At 44.2% G+C, this 15,050-nt stretch overlaps 1 protein-coding gene and 1 long non-coding RNA gene across 12 annotated transcripts in view; one reads left to right on the top strand and one right to left on the bottom strand.

Annotated features, from left to right (window-relative positions):
- tanc2b (tetratricopeptide repeat, ankyrin repeat and coiled-coil containing 2b) overlaps positions 1-11,274 on the top strand; it is a 473,655-nt gene extending 462,381 nt beyond the window's left edge. For all 11 annotated transcript variants that reach the window (XM_051936364.1, XM_051936365.1, XM_051936366.1 and 8 more), the window contains 3 exons: positions 4,280-4,426; positions 6,234-6,334; positions 7,922-11,274. In XM_051936364.1, the coding sequence (XP_051792324.1) occupies positions 4,280-4,426; positions 6,234-6,334; positions 7,922-10,022 (2,349 nt within the window). In that variant the 3' untranslated portion in view covers positions 10,023-11,274. The remainder of the gene's footprint in view (positions 1-4,279; positions 4,427-6,233; positions 6,335-7,921) is intronic.
- The window catches only part of LOC127530169 (uncharacterized), a 251,310-nt gene that overhangs the window by 52,395 nt on the left and 183,865 nt on the right, over positions 1-15,050 (bottom strand). The gene's annotated exons all lie outside the window — the stretch shown is intronic.

Here is a 15,050-nt window from a genome sequence, read left to right on the forward strand (position 1 = left end):
CTGCAAGACAAAAACCCAGCAACTCCACTGACCAGTGAGGAAAGACCGCCCACCAATGAAAAGGTCGGATTACAGTCACATGATTTAAATGCTGAGACTGCGTAATTTAAATGGCAGGTGTTGATATATACATCAAAATTGTGTATGTGAAGCTCAGGAGAAAATGAAATCTTGAGATTGTTAATTATTGGGGGTGACATCATTTTCACTCAATTCACCAAAAACTTGAAAGATGTGACATACTGGGTTTCTCCATAGTTGGTGAGATTTGTGTGGAACCATTCAATGGTCTGATGCAGGTCTGGCACAAGAGGCACCATTCAATACTAAGATATGAATGAGAAAAGGAAAGATGGTCAGCAACAGCTGCTTGTGATTTCTGTCTAAATGTGAAAACTAATAACCGACACACACACACACACACACGTGTTATAAAACAGCCATACTGGCAAGCCGTGACAGGGCAATGAGCCTGAAGCTTTGATTTAAGACTTGGAGTCGTCCCTTAATAAGGGGTGTGTGGCGCTCCCGATATCTCTGCAAAAGGACGAAGGTCCAAGTCTTTACAGTCCTGGTGCTTCCTGTCTTGCTATACAGTTGTATGACATGGACGCTATCCAGTGACCTGAGATGAAGACTGGACTCCTTCATGTGTGTCTCTTTGAGCGCCGCTGGTTTGACTTTGTGTTGCTCATGGAGTCCTGAATGAGGCACATGACCTGCAGTGTGCGGGAGCGTCAGTTACGGCACTACGGCAATGTGGCGCGTTTCCCTGAGGGTGATCCAGCTCGTAAGATCCTCATTGTTGGGGACCCGAATGGCTGGACCAGACCAAGGGGTTGCCCACGTAACACCTGGCTGCGGCAGATAGAAGGTCATTTCCGGAGGGTGGAACTGGACCGCGTGTCTGCCTGGGGGGTTGCCAACCGGGATCCTGAGTTGTTTCGTTGTGTAGTGCGTGTGGCAACGTGCTGTACCAGTGCAGGCTACCCAGTTTGACTTGACTTGTCCCTTAATAATGACAGGTAAAAAGAGTTAGGGTTGTGTTGCTAAAGGTGGTGCCCCATTATAATTTTGTTTATGCATGGAATTCTGATGTCACTTCACCAGTCAACTGGTGTGCCAGTTTCCTTCTAAGTCCGAGGACAAGCAGTTATCATTCATCAAATGTTTGGTCAGATTTCACTGATGATGCACAGCACATACCAAAAATGATCTTTGTGTGTAGGAAGCCAATGATGTGGTGAAGTCTGCGTTTGCTTAAATCAAAGTGTGTAAAGCCTGAAGTACTTGCTACGTCAATGGATACAAGAATACAACTAAGAGTGAAGTCAAATACTGTAATTCACAAGGCCAGCTGCAAGTCCGCATAACTTACAGCACTACAAATGATGCTGTGCTTCACTTCAGGACCCAATCTGGAATCCTGTGTTAGCTTTGTCTTCACCAAATCCAAGAGTGGCTTCCTATGAATCTTAGGGAGATTTTCTGACATCTCCATCACTTCGCACCCTTCTCAGTCAGTCATCTTCTTATACATGAGCGGCCATATCAGATGAATTATGAGCAGATGAAGAAATGAAAACTGCCAGGCGGACATTTGCTTGAGGACTTGCCAATGAGATTAGCTTTTCTCAGTCTTTGTCTAACGGCTCATCTGGTCTTGTGCACCCCTGTGTGTTTGGTGCCACCTGCACATTTGATTTTTGACAGGTAGCACAGCAATGCTCCAGAACTTTGGGGGGTCCACAGACACCAGTGGTACACTTGCTTTTCCAACACGTCATAGGTGACCCCACACCATTGCAAAGTTATTATAGTTTTGCCTTTTTATATTAATTTTTATTTCTATATTTTTTCTGACCTTACTTGGAAATTCAGTTTAGTTTTTGTTTTTCTTCATTGTGTATTTTTAGTTTTAATTTAGTTGTTATGTCACAAAGACATATCAATTTTATCTTTATATCTCTTCGATTCAGTTTTGGTTTTAATAATAATGTAATGGAGCGACTATGGATTTTAGTTTTGTTTCACAATCAGACAGAACTATACACTTAATGGATCTTCATATAATATTAGTTTAATGTCAGTGGAAGCTTACTACACTACATGGTTTACTATCTGGTTTTGTTTTTGTCTGTTAAAAACAAACATACAGTAATCAAAACCCGATACTGAATATGAACAATTGTACATCATTTTTAAAATATTTTCTATGTCATTTGTGCTGAACAAGCATTCGCTGACTGTTGGCACTTTTTATCTGTTCCTTTGATTGATTGATAGATAGATACTTTATTAATAATTAATAAAGGGGAAATTCCCATACTCCAGCAGCAGCATACTGATAAAAAAACAATATTAAATTGAAGAGTGATAACAATGCAGGTATAACAGACAATAACTTTGTATAATGTTAACGTTTACCCCCCTGGTGGAACTGAAGAGTCGCATAGTGTGATGGCGGAACGATCTCCTCAGTCTGTCAGTGGAGCAGGACGGTGACAGCAGTCTGTCTCTGAAGCTGCTCCTCTGTCTGGAGATGATCCTGTTCAGTGGATGCAGTGGATTCTCCATGATTGACAGGAGTCTGCTCAGCGCCCGTCGCTCTGCCACAGATGTCAAACTGTCCAGCTCCATGCCTATAATAGAGCCTGCCTTCCTCACCAGTTTGTCCAGACGTGAGGCGTCCCTCTTCTTTATACTGCTTCCCCAGCACACCACTGCGTAGAAGAGGGCGCTCGCCACAACCATCTGGTAGAACATCTTGATTGTCCAGAATGGGCCAATTTGTAATGAAATGTGGGTGAATTTTAAGGTTTGAGAGTTTTTTTTTTACTCTACAAGTCTATAGCACATCACATATCTCGATCCAACACAATGTGCTTAAAATGAATGCCTTCAATATTGCATTCAAAAATCTCCCCTACTGGGCTTTGTTATATCCTACCAGCCATATTGATTTCTGATTCCTTCTCAGGCACATATAATTTATAGACAGAATTTTGCCACCTGCAGGCCTGAAAAGATATCAAAAATCAGAAACGAGATACTACTGTGCTGTGACAGGTGTGACCTTGAAATTCACGGGGGCTTAGGAAGAAGAGGACTCAGTGTGCAGACCCCACCTAGCTGTACTGAGGGAAACAAAGAAAAACAAGCATGTAGTGTCGATGTTAGCGGCAGTGAGACTTGAATAGCCCACCGTAAGGACAGTAAACCCTTAATGAGCAAAGCAAGAGCAGGTAATAGGAGTGTGGAGGGGCATCAGAGATTAGGAGCAGTACAGACACTTTATAAACCTGCTTATCCAGAGCCGAGCACAGGAAACCTGGAGCCCAAGGCAGGAAAAATGTCTGCTATGCAATATGTACGATACGGCTGATGTTAAGAACAAAAAGAATATGACATTTCAACTATCTAGAGAGAAAAAAAATTAATAAAGGGAGACAGATATTTTAAAATATAATTCTGCTACTGGATTATTTTCACAATATCAAGTATTTTCAGCTGTGAATATGAACTAAAAACAATAAATTAATAAATAGAATAAATACAAAAACACTTTACTATGTTTAGTTTTTCACCAGTTGGCAGAGTTCAGTAGAGACTTTGCCAACTGAGGAACTTTACAAGGTTTGTATCGCTTCATTATTAAACAACCTTTTTAAATCAAAAGTGACTGATCAGCAACCATCTGCTGACGGCCTAGTCAGGTCTCCCAATCAGCGCAGTTTTATTTTCAAAAAGCGGCAGGTGAATTATTGTCAACAAAACGCAGACAGCTGAGAGAGAAACTGAAACGTTACTCACTTGTGATTTTTCTGCCCGCACAGTAAATGGCTTTCCGCGCCCGTATTCAGCTCGCTCTGTCACCACAAATGCTGCGTCACCAGCCGACGTTCACTGGATGAATTCATGCAGGCGGCTCGTGGTGGATGACTTTCTGTTTTAGAGTTAAAAGTTACAAGAGACAAAGACTAACAGCAAGAATATTCATTCAAAAATGAAAGCTAAAAAATATTTTTTGTAAATTATTACTTTATTTCAGTTAGTATTTCGAGCTACTTTAATAGTTTTTCATTTTGGTTTTGTTATTTATTTTTTTAATAATAGTTTCAGTTTTGATTTTAGTTTTTGTTAACTATAATAACCTTGTATTTAAAACGAGTTCAGTTCCTAGAGGCCTCAGGTCTAACTACAGGGTTGGCGGGTTTTCCTTTGCACTTTCTGTTCTCTCTTCAATCCTCGATGTCATTTTAATGTCTTGTTTTGACAGAAAGGGAAGGTGAAAGAAGCTGCCCAGCGTTACCAGTATGCCCTGAAAAAGTTCCCCCGAGAAGGGTTTAGTGAAGACCTCAAGACCTTCCGTGAACTTAAAGTGTCCTTGCTGCTCAACTTGTCTCGCTGTCGCCGGAAAATGAATGTGAGTAGTGAAGTCAACAAAAAAGTCATTCTAGCAGTGAGAAGCGATCACAGGAGGCCAACCATAATACACTGAGCGATAGATATGGACTTCGATTCCTGTTAATTATTTAATGATAGGAAATCCTTACTGCAGTGCATGGCACATTCCATGAGAGACCAGAGTCACAATTTCAATTTGTCTTTTGAAATCAGCAAGCCCATACCACCTCAGCAGGCTCCAGTGCCTCTGAACAATCAGCAGTTCTACTCAGAAGTCTTCACCTTTATTTTAGCTGCCTGTCTCCTGCTATTGTGACGTCCACCTCCATCCATCCCTGCGAATAGGCTTTCTAACCTGCAGGGAAAAGCCTGGGGATTGCTGGCAGAATTGGCACTCTAACGTCCATAAGAAAACGTCTCCCAGTATTCCACTCCATCTGAGCTATTGTGGTGCTGAGGTGTCACCCATCGCATGGCTGCACTCGGGTCCTAATCTGGGATCCAGAGCTGGTTTGTCAAGTGGTGGGTACAGCAATGCGCTGCTCCTAACCTCCTCTTTGTGACCATAGGCGAGGATAGAGATGTAAACCGAGTGGTAAATCAAAAAAACCTTTGTCTGAGGACTTGACTAGCATGTCATCATCCCAGTCTGTTCACAAAACTGAAACCCCTTAGGTACATAGTCTACAAATGTGGTCTGCATTTTGATGTCCCCTCCATTAAAACTGTGAGAAGGAGCAGAGATGAGACGTTCATTTGCCAGAGTCTCCTACTCACTTGCACTCCACAAATGCTCTCAAATGACTCTCCATAAAATATCAAAGGTTACCAAGTCTTAAGCCTTTTACTACCTTTATAAAATCGACGTTGACGGGACTGCCAGACTTCATAAGCCCTCCACCAATTGGCCAACTCTCCCATGGGCAAGGTGGAATCCTCATTATTTCTTTGGAATCTGAGGTTGAAATCTTAACGAGGCTTTACTGGAGAGGCTAAGGAGTCTGATCCTTAAGTAGTTGCTCCCTTTCTAAAAACAGGGACCATCACCCCAGTCTGTCCAAGATTTGGTCTTGTCCACTCCTCAGGCCTTCTATTGAGAACAGACCAGGGTCCAACCCTTGTTTCTGGCACTGCATCCTGTGTGGAGTGCAAGTGTCTGCCAGGTTTTTGTAGTTGCTTGTAGTGTCGATGTCAACTCTTCAAAGGTCAGTACTTGGTGTGGATGAGAACAGCCTGGCCAATGTCCCGTCTCTCTTTTGAGAGTCATCCAGTCATTTGGCAGCTGAAGAGTCCAGACGTGGGTCCTGTATATCATAATCTTCAGACTACAATATGGCAGATTTCCCATGTGGCAAAGACTTCACGTTATAAACAGCTTCTTGTTATGTTAGTCCTCTATCTTAGACATGCTGCCAAGATTTTTCCATTTCTATTGCCCATGACTACGCCACGCTAGGCATAAATGTCAATTATCCATTAATTAATCAGCAGCATCAAATTGTTTAAAAACAATAGGCTGCTCGTCGTGTCTTGTGATGTATTTTCTTTTTTCATTTTCTTACAAACACCCAGTGTCTTTTCAGAAGTGGAGTGTGAATCTTCTACAGCTGACCACACACACACACTTTACTGACATAACAGATGTTTGTTTTATTGATTTTACTACCTCTGGGCAGCATCAACAAATCCACTCATTTACTGTGAGGAGCCAGGAGTCGAGCTTTGTAGCTTCAGCCATTGGCACAAACAACACAGTTGTTACCTTGTCTTTTACTTTTGTACCACAGTTTTGTACGAGTTTTTGAAAAGTCTTCATTATCTTACAGGACTTTGGGATGGCTGAAGAATTTGCCACCAAGGCGTTAGAATTGAAACCAAAATCCTATGAGGCATATTATGCCAGAGCCCGGGCAAAACGCAGCAGCAGGTAAGAAGGACAGTCCAGAAAAAAACGGGCATGTGCCAGCCTAAGGGTACAAACGGGTTCAAGACCTGTTAAACCTTTTCAGCTGTTTAAGACTCTTTTGATCTTTAGCTTGCAATTCACACAACTGCACTTGTGATTTCAGGTTTTCATATCTGAATTGACGTGAATTATTCAATCTAAATTTCTACAGTACTTTTACCTGCCTGGTTTAGGAAAATACAGGGTGAGCCAAAAAGAAGAAGTACCACCACACTTCAAATGTTTATTCTACAAAAACGCTACAAGATCAAATACATTTCATTACGACACAAGAAAGGGGATACAAAGTAGATTTTTATCACTGTGTTTTAAAAATGTTTTCAAGGCGGTGGCCATCATTAGCGCTACACTCTTCGAGACGATTTCTGAATGCTCGCGTGACTCGGGCGGCCATTTCATGGCGAATAGCGTCCTTGAAGGCTTCAAGGTTTTGAGGTCGTTTGTGTCTATCCCTTCGACTTGAGATAGAAATCGCACGGAGCGAGATCAGGCGAACGTGAAGGCCACCCGACATCGCCGCACAGGGAGATCCGCTTCCCTGGAAACGTCTCCCGTAAAACTTGCATGGATCTCTGTTGCTCTATCCTGTTGACACCAGGCACCCGCCACATCCATTTCTTGCAGTTGGGGCCACAAAAAGTTCTCTTAACATCTCAATGTAACGTTCTGAAGTGACGGTGACCGTTGCTTCTCCCTCCTCAAAAAAGTAAGGGCGTATAATCCCAAATTCTGCAACGGCGCACCAAACTGTAACACGGTGCTCACTGTGCAGGGGTCTCTGATGAAGTTCACCAGGGTTGGTTTCAGCCCAATAGCGAAAGTTTTGCTTATTCACGCAGCCACTGAAATGGAAACGAGCCTCGTCACTGATCTCGCATGACGATGGCATCGCGATGAACGGTTGGCAGAATGTTGGCTCACAACTCTTTACGGCTCTCCCAGTCTCTCTCAGTGAGTTCCTGCACTGCCAATTAATGGAAATTAATGTACAAAATCAAAGACGTGTTAGAAATGCTGAAGGCTTTAGAGCGCTGAATGTCTAGGGGACTGCAAAGTGGATGTCCTTACAGCTTGGACGTTTTAGGCGTTTGTACAGTCCGAGGATGGCCTGGAGGTTTTCTGTTCGATGTTGTACCCGTCTAAATTTAGAATTCTTTTCCGATTTGGGACGTCACTGTTATGAGAAATGCTGAAGTGCGTTTGGAAGACACATTGCGTCGTTATGATGAATTTGTTGTTTTTGAAGAACACTTCGACAGCAAAAGCATGGAGCACACAAGACCAAGGCATGTGGCCGACTGAAAACCACAAGGGATCGCCTATCATAGGACCCCCCCCACCCCAACCCACTCAGCTCCCTCTACCTCACGAGCGCAGTGGCCTTTAGAAATGTGCGTCTTCATTTTTGGCCACCCTGTATTTCCTGGTAATGTTTGCATAATTACGGCTAGCACCCCAAGTCAAGTGACTCTCTCCCTGTTTTCATCCTGATGCATTCAAGATGGATACTGTGAACTTACCACTGTTGTCTTTTCTTTGCCCTTGCAGGCAGTTTGCTGCAGCCCTGGAGGACTTGAATGAAGCCATCAAGCAGTGTCCAAATAACCGGGAGATTCAGCGGCTGCTTTTGCGAGTGGAAGAGGAGTGTAATCAGATGAACCAGCAGCAAGAGGAGCAAGTAGAAATTGAGCAGCCACCTTCACCACCACCGCCGCCTCCTCCTCCTCCTCCTCCACCTGTGGAGGAGCCTCCTCCACCTCCTCCTCCTCCTCCACCACCACCTGAGCCACGACTTGAGGATATGGAGCCTGTGCAAGATCTCTTTGATGAGGACTACCTGGAGCAGGACTTAGACAATATGTCCATTGGTCTGCAGACAGATTCTGGGCCCAGCCCTACTGGACTTCCCATCATACAGAGCCCACCACCTTCTCCAGCCCACAGAGACTCTGCATATCTCTCAGGAAGTTCACCACTGGGTCAATCCTTTGACTTCCGCCCCAGCCCACCTTCAATGGCATCTCCAACCCGCCAAAGCTACCAGTCAACCTCACCTTCTCTTTCGCCCACCCATCAGAACTCCCACTATCGACCAAGCCCGCCTCACACTTCTCCAGCACACCAGGGATCATCCTATCGTTTCAGCCCCCCTCCTCCTCTTAGTAGCAGTGGAGGAAGCCAGGGAAAGGACTACCAAAGCCCCCCACCTTCTCCGTTACGTAGGGGGCCACAGTATAGAGCCAGTCCTCCATCCGAGAGCATGTGTATCTACAGACCCCAGTCGGGATCACCTGTGCGGTATCCGCAAGAGCAGCTGCCTGGAAGGCCCAAATCACCTCTGTCAAAGATGAGCCAGAGATCTTTTCAGCTAACTTCCCAGAGTTCCCAGACGTCTCAACACCCACAGCAACAAGGGCTGCGCCTACAGCCGGCCAAAGCCCAAATTGTCCGTACCAACCAGCCCAGTTCAGCCGTCCACTCCAGTGCAGTTATGACTGGTGGCCCATACGGGCAGATGGTGCACTCCATTAGTAGTCGTTATCAGGGAACCTCAATGGATGTTGATACCCGCCTAGTCTACCAGCCATCCCTCGAAGGAAGGCCCATGCAGCAAGTCCAAGCTAGCTTAAGTGCAGGGGCCATTTGTCAGCATGGTGGGAGAGGCGGAGTGGACTCGGGCTTGGCTAAAGAAGATCTTCCACAGAGGCCATCATCGGCTTATCGAGGCGGAGGGGTGCGCTATAGCCAGACCCCTCAGATCAGTCGTAGTCAGTCTGCTGCCTATTACCCTGTATCTAAACACGAGCTTGAACGTTCTGCAGCTATCCCCCAGTGCCAGCTGGGATCTCCAGAGATCCCTCATATTGTGCGTCGGCCTGTCAGTGCAAACACTTCCGAGATCAAGCCTCACCCCCCAACTCCACGACCTCTGATCCATTCCCAGAGTGTGGGCCTCCGATTCTCCCCGTCCAGCACAAGCCTTTCCTCTGGATCTGCCTGCAACCTGGCACCTAGCTTCCGCCCGTCTGCTTCCATCCAACAAATGGAGATCCCACTCAAGCCGGCCTACGAACGCTCTTGTGAGGACCACTCCCCTGTCTCTCCAACTCAAGGAGGAGAAATAAGAGGTGGTTATCAAGGGGAGACCACCCGATCTAGGACAACCCCGTTTATGGGTATCATTGACAAAACAGCCCGGACTCAGCAGTACCTCCACCAGCCGTCGCGTCCCTGGGCCATCTCGTCATTGGACACAGTGATTACCAGCCCCACCTCCCCTGGCAGCCTGGCCCAGCAAGGGGGTGTGGGTGGTGGCTCTTCCTATAGTCCCCCTTCTTCCCTGGGAAACATTGCATATTACAACAAGACAAATAATGCCCAAAATGGACACCTGCTCGAGGATGACTACTACGCACAGCCACCGCCTTCACTTGGTAAGCTTGCCAACGGCTCACGCTCAAGCAGTGGGGGAGACCTTTTGGAGAGGGTAAGCCAAATGCCAACATATCCTGATGTCAAGGTGGCCCGGACGCTGCCTGTAGCGCAGGCGTACCAGGACAACCTCTACCGTCAACTTTCACGTGACGCCAGGCAAGGGCAAACGTCACCTATCAAACCAAAGAGACCTTTTGTTGAGTCAAATGTATAGAAGTGCTCGGGGGCGGGGAGGGGAGGGTGGGGGACCTCTAACAGGTAAAGGAGGACAGAGGGAGGCAGCACAGGCAATTCCCACAGACACGGTGGGTGCCAGGCTTCTAAATTCCTAGAATGCCAAGTCTAAAACTAAGGCCACCAAGTGGACCGAGTTAGAGAGATTAGCAGGCCAAGTGCTTGGAAGGACTGGTGGTGTTGGGGTTCTTGCCTTTTTATCCCTCAGAAATCGAGAGAAGCCCAAGGGGTCTTGGGAGCAGTTGTCCGTACACTCTCATGCAGCACACGCATGTTTGAGGCTGCTCGCCCGAGCTTGTCACTCGCACGCGTGCGGGCAGGTTTTTGCGCCGGCAATTCTTGCACAATGAAGCCCTTTGGTTTTCAAGCCCTGATGCCACCTGGAGAGATTTTTTTTTTTAATCTTCTTATAATAAAGGCTAAATATGTATAAAATAAAACATGTTCACTTCAATTGTGGCTTCAGTTCTATTAAAGCAAACCCTTAGAGGGCGGCATTTCTGTCGGAAGTTAGTATGTTTTTAGAAACAACCAAAAAAACGGATAATTTATTCCATGAATATTTTGTCTTCAATTAAATTCAGATTCCAGTATCCATCCCGAGATTCTGGATTCACTTTGTCTGTGTAATGGAAATGCCAGCGCTGGGGAAAGTGCGCCCTCCCGACTCCTTGGCGTCTCTACGCCGTGCTAACACTCTGCCTTTTTGCTCTTTGTAAATACGTCCGATACGATGGAAGCCCAGTGTCGTTACCTGCCAGTTCTGTGGCAGACACTTCATTTCACCGTGTGGAAGCCATCTGCACGGTGCTGTAAGAAATAGTTAGCAATGTTCTATAATGTAAATGTTAGAGACTTGCCTGTATTAAAATATTTATCATTTAAGTTATAACAAGAAATTTGACATTTGTTTTAATGGTTAATATTGTTATCCACCTGCAGCACATTTTAATTGGCGTGAAACTGTAAAGGGAGGCAGGGGCATTTAGACGCCATGCTTTCTGCACTCTCCTCAAATTCATATCAGGATGTTTTGTTATCTTCAGATTACTTCTCATCTGGTAAAAGTGCATCAAAACAGTTGTGGCAGAAATGGTGTTGTGCTCTGAATCAAAGCCCATGTTTCTGTCAAGAATCTGAATTGGTGAACTTCTAGGCTGGGGTCCCACCTAAAGTTCACACAAGCCTTTCTCTCAGGTAAAAGGTGATGTGAATTTATGTTTACAATTTGTGTGTCCTTTAAGTAACCTGAAGAAGAGTTTTGTGTAACGCTGAACACGTTGATTAAAATGAGCACAAAGACCCCCTGACTCTTGACAGACAACCTTCCGGCTCAAGTATCACAACTCGGCACGCCAAGGGAGGCAAGATGGTGGGTTACAGGGTGCGGGTCTACTTGCCCCATATAGGTTACTGGGAAACAGCCAGGCCTCCAACCATTGGGGGGGGGGGGCGGCGTCCATGTCGTTGCGCACTCATGATGTTAATTTTGCCAGCCCCACCCTGAGCACTTAGGGAGTTTAAAAAAAAAAAAAAAAAAAAACTCTGGGAATATAAGGGTGTTTTGTTTTATTGTTTTAAAATTATTTGTGCAATTTTTTTCTTTTTAACAGCCAAAGGCGCTGAAATTTATTATTATTATTATTTTTTGTTAATTCCAAGTCTCTGCACTAACTGATTGTGGATAATTTACGGGCGCACTTTATTTATTTTTTTGTTAAGACAATACTGGATTATTTGTGATTACTTCTATTAATAGAAATAGATAGGAGTTCTTGTCCATTGTGTTTTTTGTTTTTTTAACTTTTTTTTGGTTTTGAAGGAAACATAAATACGAGCTGACTTGATACCTTTATAGCACAACGTTATATCTGCTGTACATATGGCAAAGTAGAAATCAGTCAGCGCTGGGTTAGCAGACATCAGCAGACACTCCACACCCCAGCAATTCTCAATGGCTGCACATCTTAACACGGACAGGATTTGTGCCCAGTGTTCCATTTTCTTTGATTATTTGTCAACTTTTCAAAATGTTTGTTGCCAAAATGAAGCAACCGAGGATGTCCTTGTTGGTTCCAAGACTCCCTCCAGGTTTGAAATATTCTCCGCTTCCGCACACAATACCCCACAGCAGTGATCTGTAAAGGAACAAGGAATGAGGGTCGTCGTCTGTCATATCAAACACGCCGACATATGCAGATATCGTAAGACAGTTTATTTTTTTAAATCTTTGTGCGCCAAGGTCTTCCAAAGCCGACTTCCATTTATTAGGAGATATCAGCAATAGCAGGCCCAATGACTTTTCCATATTCTGTTTCCCCTCGTCTCATTTATTTTTGAACTGAAGTGAAAGCCATTTTTTTGGATGTTTAGAAGAACTGTTTGGTTTTTTTTCTTAAGCTTTGTCATGTAAACTACAGTCACATGGACGCCATATCTTCAGCACAGCTTGCAGGGTTTCTTAGGACGTGTATCCTATTGGTAGGGAGATCATTTTTATGGCAAAGATGGTGCCCACTGACAAAATTGGGGGGTGGGGAGAGAGGAAAAAAAAGAAGGTACAGAAGCACATAATAGATGAAGAATGTGTACCCTACAGAGAACCACAAGAACCCCAGATGGGCCTGTGGTCTTCTCTTCAGACACTTCCATGCGCCACAATTTGCCTCTCAGTCCATCAAGGGCTGACTTGACTGCCTGACAGCACAGCTGTGTCGGTCCCAGAGTCGGGTCAGATGTACGCCCTATGGCCCAACCTTCCTGCAGATGCTTTATATTTCCCCTGGACGCTCGTCAGGAGATCCGTTACACATGGCATCCACTTCCAGTGCACATTAGGGTTTCAGATTCGTTCAAGCCATCGATTTGACTTGTGCGTTTACATGCGTGCACAGATGTGGACTGCTGAATACGTAGAGTGGCCCTTTACTTTGGTGTAAGATGCTACACTTTTGTTTATAAGAAGTTCTTTTCTTTGTTTTATTTATTTACCTAAAGCAATGTCAGATATGTTTGTATATATTCAGTAGGCTGTGTTTTCTGCATCAGGCGGCAGCTTTGAAACCCTGATGGTGTGTGAAATGAAGGAAATGAGAAGAACCCAACCCCATAACTGACTGCTATTTGCTGTGGAACTGTAGGGGGTTTTATCTTTCTATTATTTTTTTATTTTATTTTTTTTTTTAATTATTCAACTGGAAAATTGCTGGGGATGACAGTGCGGTAATTAAGTTCTGCAATTTAAATAAAAGGACTTGAAGCATTTTGTTTTCTAGGATTCCAGTGTAAAATAATTCTCTGTACATTATCTGATGCATGTTTTGTTCTTTCTGGATCACCTGTGTATTAAAATACAAAATCAGCTGTGATATCAATATTGTATGAAGGGGGGCACCTGGTGAACAGCACCAGTCCCCATCTCTAGTTTCACAAGAGGGGAATAAAAAAGAAAATGGAAAAAAGTTGGGATTTTCCATTGCTGTATTTGCTTGCCGAGCGGAGTTCTCTTGTCTGTACAATGTGAGCTGTGCGATCGCCGTTATAGTTGAACACTCAAGAATGCATTTTTATGATACAGACTGTAATCTGTACAAACACTGTATGTAAGAAAGAAGTACATATTTATAAATGGTGACCACTTCAGCAGAAAAAAGAAAACTACCAGTTTTATGGTGTTGACTGTTTTCTTAAACACACTTTTTAGTGTGTAAGGTATTTTCTTTCTGGAGCCTAGATAATGGCTTTGTTTAATTTGTACATCTGAACATTAAGGATATTCCCAATGAACATGCTAATATACAGTATTCGTTATTAACGGCTGTTGTTTAGGTAGGAACATATATTTTTTGTTTGAGCTGAAATCACCCAAGGAATGGCAGGCTGTTTTTTGACTATGAAAACAAAAAAAAAACTCCCAAGAGGAAATGGGACTGGTGTCTTATATACTATACTTGAATGGGCAGTGCACTGGTGCCCAGGCCAGCACTGCTCCTGCTTCATGGCCCCAGTGCCCCGTGTTTGAATTCCATGCCTGTTATCTAGGTACAATTTGTGTGTTCTCCTTGTATCTTGTGCATTTTTCCATCTTGGCACTCTGCATTTCATCCCATATCCCCAGAGACACACCAGTTATGTCAACTGGTGCCCACAAACTGGCCCTGTGCTTGGTCTGTTGCAAGTCTTGTGCAGAATGCTGCTAGGTTAGGCTCCAACCTCCTTTGACCCTGAATTGGATCAAGTAGGTGGAGAAGGTATTGATGAGATGGTAACTGTGTCCACCAATACATCTGAACCACAATTGGCACATTCCTTACCAGTCTTCTATAAAGCTTCATACTTTATACTGAAACAGAAGTTGGCAGTGAATGGTGTAACACACCTCTGTACCGGTAAGGGTCTCCTAGTAATGACGTGTTACTATGTGTTCTAGTATTGGGTGGTGCCTGGACACGGGACACTAATTTAAAAGCAGGCTTGTGGTTGAATTACATGCCTATACTGGCTGGCCTGGTTGATAGTGTTTATGATTATATGTGCATCCTAGCTTAGTGCTTAACGTCCGAGTGCAGAGGTGTCAGCTAATTGAAATTAATAATAATACATTTAATGAATTCAACAGTGAAGATGCAGTCCACCCCACCTATGACATAACTTGTGACATTAAGTCAAGTGTGTTGTTCTCAACATGAAGAAAAGCATTTGTTGCATGTACCAATAAAATGCAGTACATTATTCATTCCAACATTGAGTCATGGAGGAAGTCCTAATCCCATTGGAGCGTAGTGACTTTACACAGGAGCTCAAACTCTGGTCCTGGGAGGCCACCATGCCTTGTTATGCATTGGCACATTGACTCCTACGTTCATTTTGCTGTATTAATGAGGGCAGATCACTGGACTGTTTTATGGACTTAAATGACATCAGTACTCCTACCTATCATTTTTTTTATTTATGGCACATCACAAACAGTAACGTCAAATACATCCAGCAGCGTAACTGCTGGACAGGC

This window comes from Erpetoichthys calabaricus, chromosome 14, assembly GCF_900747795.2.
Source record: "Erpetoichthys calabaricus chromosome 14, fErpCal1.3, whole genome shotgun sequence".
NCBI lineage: Eukaryota > Metazoa > Chordata > Cladistia > Polypteriformes > Polypteridae > Erpetoichthys > Erpetoichthys calabaricus.